The sequence below is a fragment of the Pseudorca crassidens genome, chromosome 20 (genome assembly GCF_039906515.1).
Source record: "Pseudorca crassidens isolate mPseCra1 chromosome 20, mPseCra1.hap1, whole genome shotgun sequence".
Classification (NCBI taxonomy): domain Eukaryota; kingdom Metazoa; phylum Chordata; class Mammalia; order Artiodactyla; family Delphinidae; genus Pseudorca; species Pseudorca crassidens.
The window spans coordinates 13,295,377-13,310,614 of NC_090315.1; the positions used below are offsets into that span (position 1 = coordinate 13,295,377).

General features: G+C 51.1%; 1 protein-coding gene across 10 annotated transcripts in view; it reads right to left on the minus strand.

The window, feature by feature from the left end:
- Positions 1–1,260: 1,260 nt before the first annotated feature.
- The window catches only part of HNRNPUL1 (heterogeneous nuclear ribonucleoprotein U like 1), a 36,503-nt gene continuing 22,525 nt past the window's right edge, over positions 1,261–15,238 (minus strand). For all 10 annotated transcript variants that reach the window (XM_067721282.1, XM_067721286.1, XM_067721280.1 and 7 more), the window contains exons 9-15: positions 15,090–15,212; positions 14,864–14,992; positions 7,003–7,171; positions 6,096–6,377; positions 4,669–4,958; positions 3,071–3,265; positions 1,261–2,487 (exon numbers count right to left, since the gene is read on the minus strand). In XM_067721282.1, coding sequence (XP_067577383.1) covers positions 2,371–2,487; positions 3,071–3,265; positions 4,669–4,958; positions 6,096–6,377; positions 7,003–7,171; positions 14,864–14,992; positions 15,090–15,212 — 1,305 coding nt within the window. In that variant the 3' untranslated portion in view covers positions 1,261–2,370. The remainder of the gene's footprint in view (positions 2,488–3,070; positions 3,266–4,668; positions 4,959–6,095; positions 6,378–7,002; positions 7,172–14,863; positions 14,993–15,089; positions 15,213–15,238) is intronic.

Below are 15,238 nucleotides of genomic sequence, written 5' to 3' on the forward strand. Positions count from 1 at the left end.
CAACACATGGACCTGCAGGGAAGGGGACTTCCCAGCCTAGAGGACCTGAGGCCCTCCCTAGGGAGAGGCCACTCTAGGATTCCCTTTAGCCCAACTAGCCATCAACCTTGGCTCCGCCTCATGTTCAGATGCCTTGCATCTGACCTCAAAAGTAGTCAACCTTCCTCCCTGTTTTGTAGCCTGTGTTCCCTTCACAAGGCTCTGAGACAGTTCCTGTGAGGGAAGAGATGGAGCTGAACTGGCTGCTCCTGTGCCCCAGCCTTGTCCCTCACAAGGGGCCAGGAGTACAGCATGCCTAAGGGGATTGAAGAAATGACTCAAGTTGCTGGGGAAGGAGGATAGGCTGTGGGGATGCAATCAGAAAGTCTTTTTTTTTTTTTGCAGTACGTGGGCCTCTCACTGTTGTGGCCTCTCCTGTTGCGGAGCACGGGCTCCGGACGCGCAGGCTCAGCGGCCATGGCTCACGGGCCCAGCCGCTCCGCGGCATGTGGGATCCTCCCAGACCGGGCACGAACCCGTGTCCCCTGCATCGGCAGGCGGACTCCCAACCACTGCGCCACCAGGGAAGCCCCAGAAAGTCTTTTGTCGCAGCTCATTCCTCTTTAAAAAAGTTCCCTTCTCCACGAAGGCCTCACCTCACCACCCCCCTCCACCCCAAGCTCTCACAGCTGACCTTGGCGCTGTCACCATTCCATGACAGGTCCGTGTTACCTCTGGACTGAGAGCCCCATGAGGTCAGGGTCCAGGACTGCCTTGGTCATGCTGTGTCCTCAGCACTGTCCAGAGTGGGTGTGGGTAAGGAACAGAGCAAGTACCTAACACTGGCTGGATAAAGAAGCTCCTGGAATCCCCACTAGCCTGGATCCAGGAGCACAGTCAAGAACCATCCTAAGTCCAACACAGAGGCCAGGCCTAATGTGGATGGGCAGTCACACCAAGGGATGACCCCAACAGTCCAGCCCTAGTTTCCAACCATCACCCTACCTTGCTCTCTGCCTAGGGACTTGTTCCATCCTTTTCTACTCACAAATTCCGGGAGGGATTTGGGACTGTGGGTGAACTGGAAAGGGCAGAGACCAGAAAACCACGTTAAAAATGAACTAGTGGATTTTAAACTGAGGGCCCCAGGTTTAAGGGGGCATCCCCAGCACCAAAAATGGGGACAGGCACACAAATCCCACAATAAGTGTTTAATGAGTGAGTAAATAATGTCCCCTTGAAAAGGCCCCCGCCCCAATTAAAGGCCAACTGCAGTAACACTTCAGGGTTGAAACCTTGCTTCCTTCCTGCTAGGAGGTGCCATGTCATTTATTGAAACAAAACAAAAACAAAACAAAACAGGGCAAACACATTTCTTAATAAGTGCAGTTTGTTAAAGTCCTATTAAAACATATGGGTCAAGGGGAAGTAAAAATAATCAGAAGATCACTGTAGGAAAAACCTTTAGGTCTGGCACCTGGGAGACCTTTGGAGAGGAGGCAGTGGGAGAAACTTCATGTTCTGAAAGGAAGGAGCCCCCCAACTCCCTTCTTCCCTCTCACCCGATTAATCCCACCAGAAACTACCAAGACGCCCAGAATAAAATGTTTCAAGTTCAATAGTCACACTCTCTCCAAATACAAAAGGCAGGTACAATTCAACTCAACACAGAAGCTTGTGTGCAAAGTTACCGGAAACTGAGACATTGTATAAAAAGTTAGGTTAAAGATGATTCTGTGGTTTTGTTTTGTGTGTGTTTTGTTTTGAGGGTGTGGCTCTTCCTCGGTCACCTGAACTCAGCAAAGAAATGGTTATCCTGATGAAATATCAACAGCCGACCCACAGTAAAAAGGGACAAATTCTAAAAATTAAAAAAAAAAGCATAATTACCAAAAAAATATGTCACTTCTTCCTCCCTCTGCGTTTTGCTTTTTTAAACTTGTGTGTGTTTTTAAGTTTTTGATTTTTTTTTTTTAAATTCTGAAAAGTAGACAGTAAAACAGCTCCTGGAAGAATTTACAACCAACTGCATGAGAATCTGGGAAGCTGAGGGGCTGGAGTAGGGCTGGGACCAGAGGACAGGAAGGGGCCCTCCCCACAGCCCTGTAGCCTCACTGTACGACCAAGGGGGGGGGGGTCTTTAGTCAAAAAGGAGGAAGGGAGGAAGAGGAAGAGGAGCGGGGTGGGGGGACAAACAAAATAAATGGTCATTGTTGCCTGTTTGAATCCGGAGGAAAATGCCCGGCCCTGTGTGGGGGAAGAGCCCCTTGGAGGAGAGGCAGCCCTGGGAGGACCCGTCCCCCAGCACCACGTGACCCGGAGGGGGTGGACAAGGGGGGCCAAGGTGGGCGCTGGTGGAGGAAGCCGGCAGGGGCCTCCAGGACACACTGGCTACTGTGTGCTTGTGCCCCCCTGTGTGTTCCCGGAGTAGCTCCCGTAGTCATAGTTCCCGTAGTACGGTGGCCACTGGCCCTGGTTCTGATAGTACTGGTTCCACTGCTGGGCATACTGGGGAGAGAGAAACCAAGAGCACCAGGTTGTCGTTCATCCAGACCCACATCTGGCTTCTCCCCTGACCCCACCCTCACCCATGGTGGAGATGGGTACGGTGATGACAGTCAACACATAGGTCTGACAGAGAAATCAAGGTACCTTGGGAGGATAAGTGAATGACCTAATGTCACATGGGTGGGCAGTTAGAGACTGAAGCCCCGGTCTCCCGGCTTGCCAACCTAATGCCCTTTCAGGTACAGCTAGATACCATGTTCAAAATACTCAAAAGCAGGTATGGGGCCTAGCATGAACCAATCAGAATGGACACTGGCCATGGTACTGAATCAGGGTTTGAGGCCCCTGCTAAGCCCTCTGCTTGCTGCACTGGGGAGAGGAACTAGGATGGCAGCTACTTAGCAGCCAGTGTAGAAGTGTTCAACAAACGGGCATGGCTGTACTGTACTAGATGGACACCAGCCCAAGGCCAGAGAGCTGCCCATCTTTTTAGGGATAAGCAGGGACACAGGTCTGGGAATACACACCCCTGTGGGGCCCCTAGAAGTCTCCCCATTCTCCCCCCTCTGCTTGTGGCACTTACCTGTTGGTACTGGTTATAGCTGGGCTGAGGGTAGGTCTGTGCGGTAGGGGGCGGCGGAGGGGTGTAAGGGGCTGGGTTGTAGCCGCCGTAGCTCCCATAGTTGTAGGCAGGTGGTGGCGGAGGTGGAGGTGGTGGAGCTGTGTAGCCCTGGCTGTAACCTCCCTGGTTGTAGGGAGGTGGCTGGCTGTAACTCGGCTGGGAAGTGGAGGGAAAAAAACAAGTCTCTGTGAAATAGCCAGCTCAGCTGGGATGGAGGAAGGGCCTTTGTAAGCAGTGGGTCCACAAAGGAACTTCCCTGGTGGACGCTGTTTCAGGGCTGAGAAGGAGATGGGTCAGCTCTGTGACATGGCAGGACAGGGTAGGATCAAGAGCTAAATTCTGGACTCTAATCCCAGCTATGAGACCCTGGGGGAGCAAGGCACACAGCAGCTCTTGAAATCCCAGTGTTTTTCTTTTTCTCTGTAAAATGAGAATTACAACAGAACCACCCCTTTGGATTGCCTTGCGTATTCACTAAGCTTACGTGCACCATCCATTGGGCACAATAAATGGTGGTATTTGTTATTGGAAGACCTGCTAAGAAAAACAGTAGTGGCAATTTCCTAAGTGCTTCCCATGTCCAGGCTGGATCCTCAACTCCTCTAATCCCCCCATCAACTCTCTGAGGCAGGCTCCATTGGCTTCGTTTTACAGAGAAGGAAGGTGAGGCTCAGGGAGGTGAAATCATTAGGCCCAAGCCACACAGGTAAGAAGTGGCAGAGCTGTGACTTGCCCCCAGGTCCGCCTAGTTCCAGAGCCTTACCTGCAAAGCTATGATGTCATCTTCCCCTCACAACAAACCTTGGAAGTAAGTTCTACTACTAACTCTAGTCCTTTATGAGGAAAACGAGGTCCCAAGAGGTGACGCTGTTTGTCCAAGGTCACAAAACCAGAACACTGTGGGGCTGGGGTTTGAATTTGTGTCTGCCCAACTCCTGTTCTAGGAAATATTCTGGTTAGACCAGGACTAGAACCATTCATCTGTGTCTCCTGGCAGCTGCCTCCAGGCCTGAAGTGTGGAAGGTGCACAGTAAATGGGGACTGCTCTGGTTAAGGGGCCTGTGTGTACCAGAGCTGAGCACTGGCTCTCTGAGAACTCAAACTAAGCCTGGAGCTGCTCCGCAGTGAAGCTCTCAGGGCAGAGGTCAAGTCCTCACCAACCTTAGAGTCTGTCCCTACATCCTGAAGACAAGGGGATTAGCCCCTTCAAGCCTAGGTTGAAGGGGTAACTCCAATTGAGTGCTTTCTTGGGGATTCAGTGAGGCCAGTGACACAGCCAAGAGAACGCAGCCAAGAGAAATGTACTTGCTTGTGGGACCAACACATACAGCCCGCCCTGAGAGAGATGACAGAACAGGTAGGTTCCCCGATTTACTCTGGGTCTGGAAGGCATCTGGGAATATCTAGCGTCTGTCTCAGCTAAAAGCACTGGCAGGGAAGGGAGAAAGGGCAGGGCTGGAGGTAAGAGTGAAGACCTGTGGCTGGAGCACATGTTGGTGATTTCCCTGGACCCACCTCCTCTCACCTGTTCACACACACACACACGCTTATCCTCTCACCTGTGGAGGGCTGTAGCTGCTGACAGTAGGGGTGCTGGTATTGGCGCTCGAGCCAGGGATGTTGCTGTTCTTAGCGTAGCTGCCGGCCCCTGGGGGGTTCCGAGCAGGGCTGTAGCTGGGTGGTGGTGGAGGCTGCTGTGGCGGTGGCTGCGGTGGCGGTGGCTGCTGTGGTGGCGGCTGTTGCTGGGGAGCCCGGTTGTAGCTGCCTCGGGTGTTGGAGTTGTTGTTATCCCGGCTGTTGTTACCCCAGCGGTTCTGATTGTAGCCACCACCTCCACTGCGGTTGAAACCTGCATTGGAGAATCAGGTGAGAGGCCCCACTGTTCTCAATTTGGGACCCTCAGGAGCTGGGCTGTCTTGAAGACTACTGTAGCTCCAGTGTGACCAGGCACAGAGCAGGAGTCCAGTCCCAGTGAACAAGTAAAGCACTCCCTCCGGCCTTCCCCAGAGCCCTGGGAGCACCCCCCCATGCCGCCTTGGTAACACTCAGTTGTTAGGGCCTGCTGACAGGTCTGTCTTGCCCAATGGACTGTAAGCCTGGGACCAGGGCTGTCTTAGTTTCTACTGTGTCCCCAACATCTAAGCACTGGGACAGTCCTTTTCAGGCTTGGCCAAATGGGCTGGCCTCTTCTGAGCCTTTGTGCAGTTTTCATGAGCCCAGAACCCTTCCCCCAGCCAATTCCTACAGGCTTCTGGATCTCAGCTTAGATATCAGCATTTCAAGAGGCCTTTCCTGAGCCCTGCTCCCCTGCAGGCTGGATCAGATATCACTGGAGCTCAAAGTACCCCCGGGCTGTGCCATTCAGCCCAGAATCCTTCTGGACTGTCACTACAGGGTGATATAGTGTCTGGGTCAAGGCTCTGTCTCTAAAACCACCCAGCACAAGACTGAAACAGAGTAGGGCATGCTTACTAAATCATGATCATACACTTCAGAGACAGCATAACTTAATAAGAACCTGGGCTCTGGATCCATCTTCACTTGATCCCAACTATGGATTCAGCTGGGTGAATCTTGGGCAAATTAATCTCTCCAAGCCTGTTTCTCCATGTGTTTCAGAAGCAAAACCAGTCCTAATATTTGCCCTGTGCCAGGTCCTGAGGTGGGACCCAGGACTGGCAGTAAACTCGGTCTGGCCGCTCTTCTCAAGAAGCTCATGGTCAGATGAGGGGTGGGAAAGATTCATAAAAATAATAGCAATGCGACATACAAATGGGCAAGGGCTTCAGGAGCAATGTCCAGGGGGAGCATGACAGTGGGAGAGTTTCCCTGAGGCCCCAGACTCTGATTTATCTTAGTTCTCTACCAGAGTTCAGCCCACTGCGGGTGACAGGGAAATGTCATCTGCTGACTGAGGAAGCATTCACAAAATGCAACCCTGAACCAGGAACCAAAAGCAGGGATAGCTCAGTGTGAGATGCCTCACCTCCTCGGTAGCTGCCTCCTCCGCTGCCTCCTCCCCGATTCTGGAAGCCTCCTCGGTTGCCCCCAGGGGGACCTCGGTTGTCATAGCGCTGGAAACCGCCGCCACCTCCACGGCCCCGGAAGCCGCCACCGCCTCGGTTGTCAAAGCGCTTTTCAGGGGGTGGCCCAGCCTTGCGGCCTTCCTCATTGTATTGCCTCACCAGCTTGTCTGCTTCCTCTCGCTGCAGCTCAATGAACAGCACCTCGTCCAGGAAGTCCCCAACATCTGGCAACGTGAAGTTGGCTAGGAGGAAGGGAGGGCCCCAGAGGGAACAAGAAGAGGCGGTCAGCACCTTCTGAGGTCTGGTCTCCTTCACCCCCAGGACACTGGCCTGCCAGAAGGGAGGAGGAGGAGGGGTCTGCAGTGTGAGCGACAGATGAGAGACAGGGTCCCAAGCTCGGCCTCCCTGACAACAGTAAGGGGCTAACAAAGACCCTCTCCTCCCTTTCCTGAAGAGGTGGCTAAGCCCCACCAAACCAATGTTTTATAACCCAGGGAGTGAGCCTGGCAGGTGGAATCATCTTCCTTATTTTTACAGAGAAGCAAACTGAGGCTTGCTCAGCTAGCCCACCCAGTGGGTGCCAGAGGCAGATGGCCAACCGTGCAGGTCTCTCAGCACCTGTTCCCACACATCCTCTCCCTCATCCTGCCCCAACCCCATCTAGTCTGAAAACCCTGCCCCAGGAGGGATACAGGCAGCTTTTCCATTCACAGCTTTACTAGACGGGGAAGGGACAAAGCAGAAGCACAGAAAGAACAAGATAAAAAAAAGAATAAACAAGAAGCTGGGAAGGGAAAAACTGTGCAAAGCCCTTTTTCTCTTAAGGACCCTGCTGCGATGTCCCTCGGGGAACTGCTCATTTCCTACCTTTCATTTCTAAGACCGCGTGATCGGGGACATCCTTCCCTTCTTCGTCGGTTCGCTTTATTGTTCGGTCTTTTAGGTCCTCATCAGTGGGACAAATTACAATAGCTTTGCGCTGGAAGCCTTCAAATGGTCTCATTTTTCGTCTCTGGGCTGACCCATAAACATTTGTCTAGGGGTAGGTAACAGAAGAGGCAAGAGATGGTCATTACAAGTTGGTCTTTTCCTCTGTGGGGTATTATGTAGGCCAGGGACTGAGAAAGGGATACTAGTTCTCCTAAGCAGAGAAACTCAGGAAACTGCTCTTCACTTTTAAGATTCTTGAGACTACCCTCAGAAAATGAACTGACTTGGGAAAGTGGCTGCTGACAGTAACAGGACAAGGGATTCCTAAAGTTTGGGCTTTCCTTTTTTAATCCAATTTGTTCGTGGTACTGTGCATTACAGCCCCCTCAGCCCCCATTCTAAAAGTAACACATGCTCACAGTAAAAAAATTCAGAGTACAAGCTATAAAGTTTAGAGTAAGAATCCTTTCATCCACTTACTGCCATTCCTACCTCCCAGAGATGACCTGTATTGAATTTCTTATGTATTTCTAGAAATATCTGTGTGATTTTTTTTTTCTTCTTCTTTTTTTCTTTTTGCGGTACATGGGCCTCTCACTGTTGTGGCCTCTCCCGTTGCGGAGCACAGGCTCCGGACGCGCAGGCTCAGCGGCCATGGCTCACGGGCCCAGCCGTTCCGCGGCATGCGGGATCTTCCTGGACCAGGGCACGAACCTGTGTCCCTTGCATCGGCAGGCGGACTCTCAACCACTGCACCACCAGGGTGATTTTTAACACTAATGGAATCAAACAACACACACTCTTCTGAAGTCTTTTTTTCACTTAATGTTTCTCTGTCATTTTTCTGTGCTGGTGTTCTCCTTTTTTTCCTTTTGGGCCACACCACGCAGCTTGCGGGATCTTAGTTCCGACCAGGGATTGAACCTGTGCCCTCGGCAGTGAAAGTGCGGAGTCTTAACCACTGGACCTTTACGGAATTCCGTGGTATTCTCCTTTAATAATATTTATAGAATGGATGCCATAATTAACCAGCCCCTTTGACAGTTGTATAGATCATTTTCATCAACACTGTGGTTCTTTTATTCCCTTAGTCCTGCTCTAAAACACCAGACTCACCCACAAGCTTCTAACCAGGGAGCTTGACAAGGCGATAACTTGTGCTTTTAGCAAGTGCAGTTTTGCTACTAACTTTCTCTTCCCTTCTTCTAGATGATGCTTAGGTGCTTCCTGGGCTGGTGCTGGCATAGAGCGGTGCTCTATGACACATCTGATTGAGAGCCGTAGTAAAGACAGCTTCCGTTCATTGAATACCTCCCACATGCTGGGCCCTCTGGGACTGGCGCCCAGATCTGTCAAACCCCAGTGCTCCACGGACTCAGCCTGTGTACCTGAATCACTCGGACACTACTGAAAAAGAGAGTGGCTCAAACCCCACCAGAGTATTCCCCAACCCGTCTCTGGAGGTGGGACCCAGGCACCTGTATGGGTATCTTTTCCCATTCAGACACTCAACAGAACTGGAGTAATAAGTAATGTTGCATTTAAACAACTTTTAGTAGCTCTGAAAGGTACTCAAGGGAGAAGCCACAGAGGGGAAGAGATCTGTAAAGGGGCATGCACAAACAGACAAAAAAATGTTGTATTTTGAAGATGCAGCCTGGCAGGGTGGAAAAAGCCCAGCATCAAGTCCTAGTGTGGCCAGTCCTTGTAGTTGCTTCATCTGTTAAAATGGAGGGAAAAAAGCCTCCCTCCTGGGCCTGGTGAGGACTGAGCAGGAAAAGGACCACAAAGCAACTGACCAAGTGTGAGGAACTCCTGGAGTGGGGGCTACATTGTGGCCTCCAGGGTGGAAGCTGCCTTGACAGAGGCAGGTAGCGCAGGGGGGATGGCTCAGCACACCCTGGCTCTAAGGTGACTTGGTCAAGTCACACTGTGTGGCCCTGAGTGAGTGACTTCCACTCAGAGCCTCAGTCTGCATACCTACTAAGTCTCAAGCCCTGAAAAGGGAAAACAATAGGAAGATCATATGGTCACTATTAACACTGAAGGAGCTCATGTGAGTAAAAGCCCTTGGTTAGCCCAGGGTCTGGCTCACAGCCAACACTCAACAAATGGAGGTAATGGTTGATATGATGTGGCCGTCACTGGGTGGGGTGCACTGGATCTTCTTACTGTAAGGTTAAGTTGAAGCAACTCAGACCAAGGAACGTCAAGCTATAGTGACTTCCCATCAGAAAGGCAGGGATGGTGAGACAGGGTGGAAGGAACACAGGCTCTGGGGAACAGGCTTGAGGTTGAAATCGCAGCTGTGGCCTCTATTTGTGAGGCTGTAGACAAGTCCCCTAATTAGTCTGAGTCTCAAATTTCTACATCTATAAGACAGAGATCCTATCACCCTCCTCCTGGCTCTGGTGAGGATTTATAGATGTGAAAATGGCAGGGAAAGAAGTCTGCAAATATGACCAACAGGACTGACACTGTCCTAGGAGAGGCTTCCCAATGGAAAGGACCAAGGAAAGTTAAGTTTGAGGAAAAGATGAGGCACAAGAGAGCCTATTCCAAAACACAAGGAACAGGAAGCTGGGTTATGGGTCAGCTAGAGGCCAGGGACGCCAGTGCACACCTGTTGGGAGATGTGGGCTGTGGGTACAGCTGTTTTCTAAACCAACCCAACTCTGTGGCCCTGACACACACAGCAGGCAAAGATGGTCTTCCCTGTTCCCCAGGGAAAACGTCTCAACATTAACTGGGGGTGGGGGCCCTCAAAGTGGGTGTGTGGTGGGCATACACGTGTTATAATCTGTGCCTTGAGCACTGGCCCAAGGAGAGGCATTGAGCCACAAATGGTTAAAAAGCACACAGGTTACAAAGGAAAAGTCAAGTCCTTCTCCTCACCGCTCTTCCTAGACTCCATTCCTAAAAGCAAATCAGGTGGCATCTGGTCACAGAAAGACAGAATTTGCTTTCCTCTAGCTAAATAATGAGGTTTTCTCCTGGCACAAAACCCAGAGTAGGCAGGTGCCAGGGGTGACTGTGGCCCCAGCCACTCTGTGGACAATCCATTCCACTGTTTGCTTGCCCGTAAGAAGTGATCCTATTTTGATTCCTTTGAACCCCAAGGGCATGGATAAACACCTCTTGGTGGTTTTCTATGGATGAGACCTACCCCGTCAACGTCCTGATGAGGGGATAGAGACGAGAAGCATCACTGCCAAGAGGGCTAGTCCCTGCAGCTTCACAGTGGGCGGAATGGGGGCAGAGCAGACAGGACTCATAAACAGCTGGTCTCTGTCCTGGGAAGTGGCTAGACTCTGAGGAATGGCTCCTCAGACATTCTGGAACTGAGGTGCTGAGAACCCTCTTGGTGACAATTTTCAAGACCGCGCCTCCCTCCCCTCCCTCCTCGGCTTGAGGAAGGAAAGAAGAGCAACTAGGCCAGCCAGCAGAAATGCAAGTGCTTGGCTTCCCTGGAGGAAAGGGAGTTAGCTGTTGGTGCCGTTGCCACAGCAAACACAGTGAGGTCAGAGACCCTGGGCTGGCCCGGCACTGCTGTGGTCACTGGGGGCTGCTGCTAAGAGACCAGCACAACGGCAGGTCAGCTTTTCCCGCTGTGCAGGCTCCCTCAGCCTAGTTCCTGCTTCTCCCAGCCCCACCCTGCTTGAAGATGCTGACTCTGAGGAGGTTGGGGGCCGCCTGTGTTCCCTGGCCCCGGGCTACTTCCATTGCCCCTGTGATGTGGGCCGAAGGACAGGGGCTGGGTTTCTCAGAGCAGCTGCGGGGGTAGTTTTGGTGTGTGACAGTCTGGGGGAGTAGGGAGGAACACAGCAGGCCGCTCACAGCCTGAGGTCTCTAAGAGCCCCTCTGTCCCCTGTCAACTCTTGTCCCCCACCCACAACTCAACAAGGTCAGGCTGGCAGCAGGAGACAGGGTTGGATCCCAGGGGAGCAAACTTAAAGCTGGTGACGTAAGAGTTCACTCTAGCCTCAGCGTGAGGTGAACCCAGTAGAACGAACCACTTGTGAGGTAAGAGACTTGGCCAGAGTGTCAACAATGGAATGGGCTGAGGCTCTGGGGGTGGGGAGGAGAGAGGAAAGAAACATCCTCTTCTCCAACGCCTGCCAACAAGAGGCAGTTTACTTTGGGTCTCCACTGTAGCCCTGGGTTTCTGTTTCAGGCAAAGGCGTGGCTCTTGCCAACGCCTGCAAAGCAGGACTACAATCACTCGTTCTGAGGGCTGAGGCAAGGTCAGCGACGTTGTCATATCCAGCCCTGCCTCTGATCACTGCCTGGCCTAGCTCTGGGCTGTCAGAATCCTAAGAGAACTCCTAGCCTGCAGACCTCAACCCTGGGGGTGGTTTGGGCCCTCACATATGGCCCTGCAGGGGCTTTCTCAGAAGCCTCCAGGAAGGCAAGTTTGCTGCCTCACAGAGGCCAGCTCCTACTCTGCACCTTGGTAGGCAAGGGACAGGCCAGGCAGCGTTTCATTCCAGAGGATTTCCACTGGCAGCAGAGCCACCTGAAGCAATGTGGCCCACCTCTTCTTTCTTTTCTTTTTCTCCTCGGCTGTTCCACTGCTCTAACACCCACATAATCTGAAGGGAGTACTCAGGTCACCATGGAATGTAGGTAAAAGCCCCAACTACACGGTTCACTTGGCCTAGCTTGGCTTCTGTAGCTGCGTTCTCCTCCCCTCTCAAGGAGGGGCATTTCTGAGGTCAAACTACCAACAGGAGACCCAGAAGAGCCAAATGTGAGGAGGTCTGACCACTCAGGAAAAACGAGAGAAGAAAAAAGATGGTGCTGGGCTGAGATCCAGGGACCGCAGGGACTTTGCCTGTAGTACCAGTTTCTGCTCTGGGAATCCCATCTAACTCAGGAGACAGCTAAGCATCAACTTACCCCTCACTGCCAAGGCTGGTGGGGTAGGAAATGCCAGGGTCTGGCCTGGGGCCTGCTCTGTATCTCCTACACACACGCTCACCCACCCAGGGTTTTCTGGAACACACTTTTTGGGGTTTAAGCCAAAACAGGTCGAACCACTGGCTTCAGACCTCTTCCCATGCCTCAGTAATCTCTAGTTTCGGGCCCCAAGTCAATCCTCCAATCTGTGGCCAACCAGAGAACCCTGCTCCCCCACCTTCAGAGTTCACGTTCTTTGGCCTCACTATTGGCCTAGAACACTTGGCCTGATCTGCATGTTCCTCCACCAGGAGGCCAGCAGCCCTGAAGACCACAGGTGCATCTGGAACAGCCCTGGACCCTGTCCCTGAACAAGGCAGCATAAGCTGAGAGGGCCAACGGCAAGTCTTTACTGTGCCCAACTGTTCTGTGCCTGGCTGAGGGGCTGGGGCCCTGACCTCTAGAGAAAGCCCACTTTGAAATGCTGGACAGAGATGTTAAGACAATTATAACCTCTAGGATTAAAAACTTTCTCCATGGGCCACATATTTGAAATGGGTTTCACAGCTGATTTAACTAGTAAACTGAGAAAAAGACAGGCAGGGAATACTTGCTGGGGTATCCAAAAAAGGAATTCTCAAGGTATTAAAACACCACTGCTCTATCTTTCAGGACAGAATCCCACTGAGGCCAAGCTGGACTACAGCTCCAAAATGCCCTGACAAGAAAAACGGGGCAAAGTGAGGCTAGGGTTAACAAACAAACAAACAAACAAAGTCTTCAACGGGGGAGAAGGCTGGCTGTACGCATTATTGATGGGGCTGAGCTGGGGCAGCAACCCTGAGTAGCTCTTGGACTACCCTGTGCCCAACTGTCCCCTTCCCCCATAAATATATTCTAAACATTAGCCCAATTAGTAGTTTTTTATCAAAATTTACTATTATGGGATCATGTCCTGTCTTCTTCACAAATGTGTCTTCAGGGCTCAATCCCATGGTTGCGGCATTGGTCACTGGATAAAAGTAGTACACCTTTTCATGTCTACTTTCCAGAAAAGCAGAACCCAGAGTAAATCTCACATCTCCACCATCACAGAAGAATGCCAATTGTATTGCATAGCCTTGGCCAACTGAGCATAACTGTTTCATCAGCAGACCAGATTTCTACTCTCAGTACCTAACTGCTTGGCAAGATCATTTAATTTTTCTGTCATAAAGAACTATCACCAGCCAGTAGCCATTTTTTTTGTCTTTAAGAATAAGTTCTTTGTACTCCTTTCAAAGGTTGGATATCGAGGCATCAATTTTTCAACTCTAAACACTAGATTACCAATATATTATAAAAGAATATAATGCAGGAACAGCCAGATGGAACAAACACAAAGGGCAAGCTATGTGGGAAGGGGCACAGAACTTCCATGCTCTTCTGAAGAGCACTTGTCCACTTGTTCACCAACCCAGAAGCTCCTGCTTAATTGTTTTGTGTAAGATGCTCACTCCTATGCAAAAGCACCTTGATCCCCTGGAGTTTCCAACCACGTTTCCTTCTTCCTTTTTTTTTTTAAAAAAAGGTTGGAAGTTGGCTTTAATTTAACGTATTTATTTTTGGCCTCTCCATGCAGCTTGTGGGATCCCAGTTCCCTGACCAGGGATTGAACCTGGGCCCCCTGCAGTGGGAGCATGGAGTCCTAACCACTGGACCGCCAGGGAAGTCCCTCCAACCACCTTTCTGATCAACCACTAAAACCAGCTCCACCCTCATCAGAAGCCCTTTGAACTCATGGTAACCAAGTACTCAGGACTACACATACGGAAGGCACTCCAGTTAAGGCTGCCAGGCTGGGGGTGCTACTTAGTTTACATATTTGCACACTTACAGGTTTTTAAGAAAACACAAATACAAGGCTGAGGGGGAACAGAGGCTTGTTTGTACATCCTCAAATACAAAATCTGCTACTTGAGAAAGCCTTCAGGACAAACGTCAAGGAGGTCTCACAGGTGGTAAACAAGAAGCACTCGTTGCTCTGAGACAGGGATCTTTAACCACGTTTGGGTCACTCATACTTTTGAGAATGCCAAAAGCCACAGACGATCTTCCTATCCCAACTCAAAACATTTTAGTTAAAAAAAGATCATATCTGGGACTTCCCTGGCAGTTCAGTGGTTAAAACTCCACGCTTCCAACGCAGGGGGGCATGGGATCCCTGGTCAGGGAACTAAGATCCCACACGCCATGCAGTGAGGCCAAAAAACAAAACAAACAAACAAACAAACATATCTGCATCTTCATACAAAATTCTGTGTTTAATTTCAAAAGTTCCCAAATTGCCTAATGTTAAGAACTTTGCTCTTCATTGAAATGCAGGTAAAAAATATGTAACATATAGGTACCTGACAGTCATACAAACATGCTAAGAGAAGCTGGGACACACCTATCCTGTAGGTTAACAACCACCTCCAGCTACTATGTGCCAGTTCCCGTGTTAGGTGTGCGGGCACCATTTTGAGCTGTGTTTTACAGACCAGGAGACTCAGAGGATAAAGTCAGCTGCCCACAGGCACGCAGCTAGGAGGCAGCAGAGCTGGGATTCAAGCCCAGGTTTGTCTGGCTCAGAAATCCATGCCTTTCCATTTCACAAAATTTGCTCTCACAAAATGTTCTTTTGTGCTGCTTATGGCCTGAGCTAGGCCTGGATTGCTGCTCCAGACCCCTGCTTGCAGACCAGACTCAGAAAGCTGTGTTAAGAGTCTGGGACTGTGCCATCATGTATGGTTGACCTCTAACCAGTACTGCAGTCTAAGAGCATTACGGGGAAAAAAATACAAGGACCAGAGAGGACTTCCCAGGCACCCAATGGCCCCTTCCCTCTCCTGGGGCGTGACAGTCACCAGTTAAGTACCTGATCTAGGATATAGTTGCGTTTCTTTCGGGCAGCGATCTGGATGAGGCGGTTGAGGCACTGGGTGGCCTGCTGGATCAGGACGTCCCAGCGGCCGGCGTAGTTCCTCTGACGGCGTAGGCCCATCACCTGTGGGCAGGGGGTGGTGAGGGGTGGTTGGTCCTGTTTGCTGAGCAGTATTCAGGGAGTGGGAGGTGGAAGAGGAGAGACCAGGGGCTATCCTTACCCGCATCTTATCCATGATGGCATTGGTACCCAGGATGTTGTACTTCTTGGAGGGGTTGGAGGCTGCATGTTTGATGGCCCATGTGGTCTTACCGGCGGCAGGCAGGCCCACCATCATCAGAATCTATAAGAACAGGACCAGGAGGGACA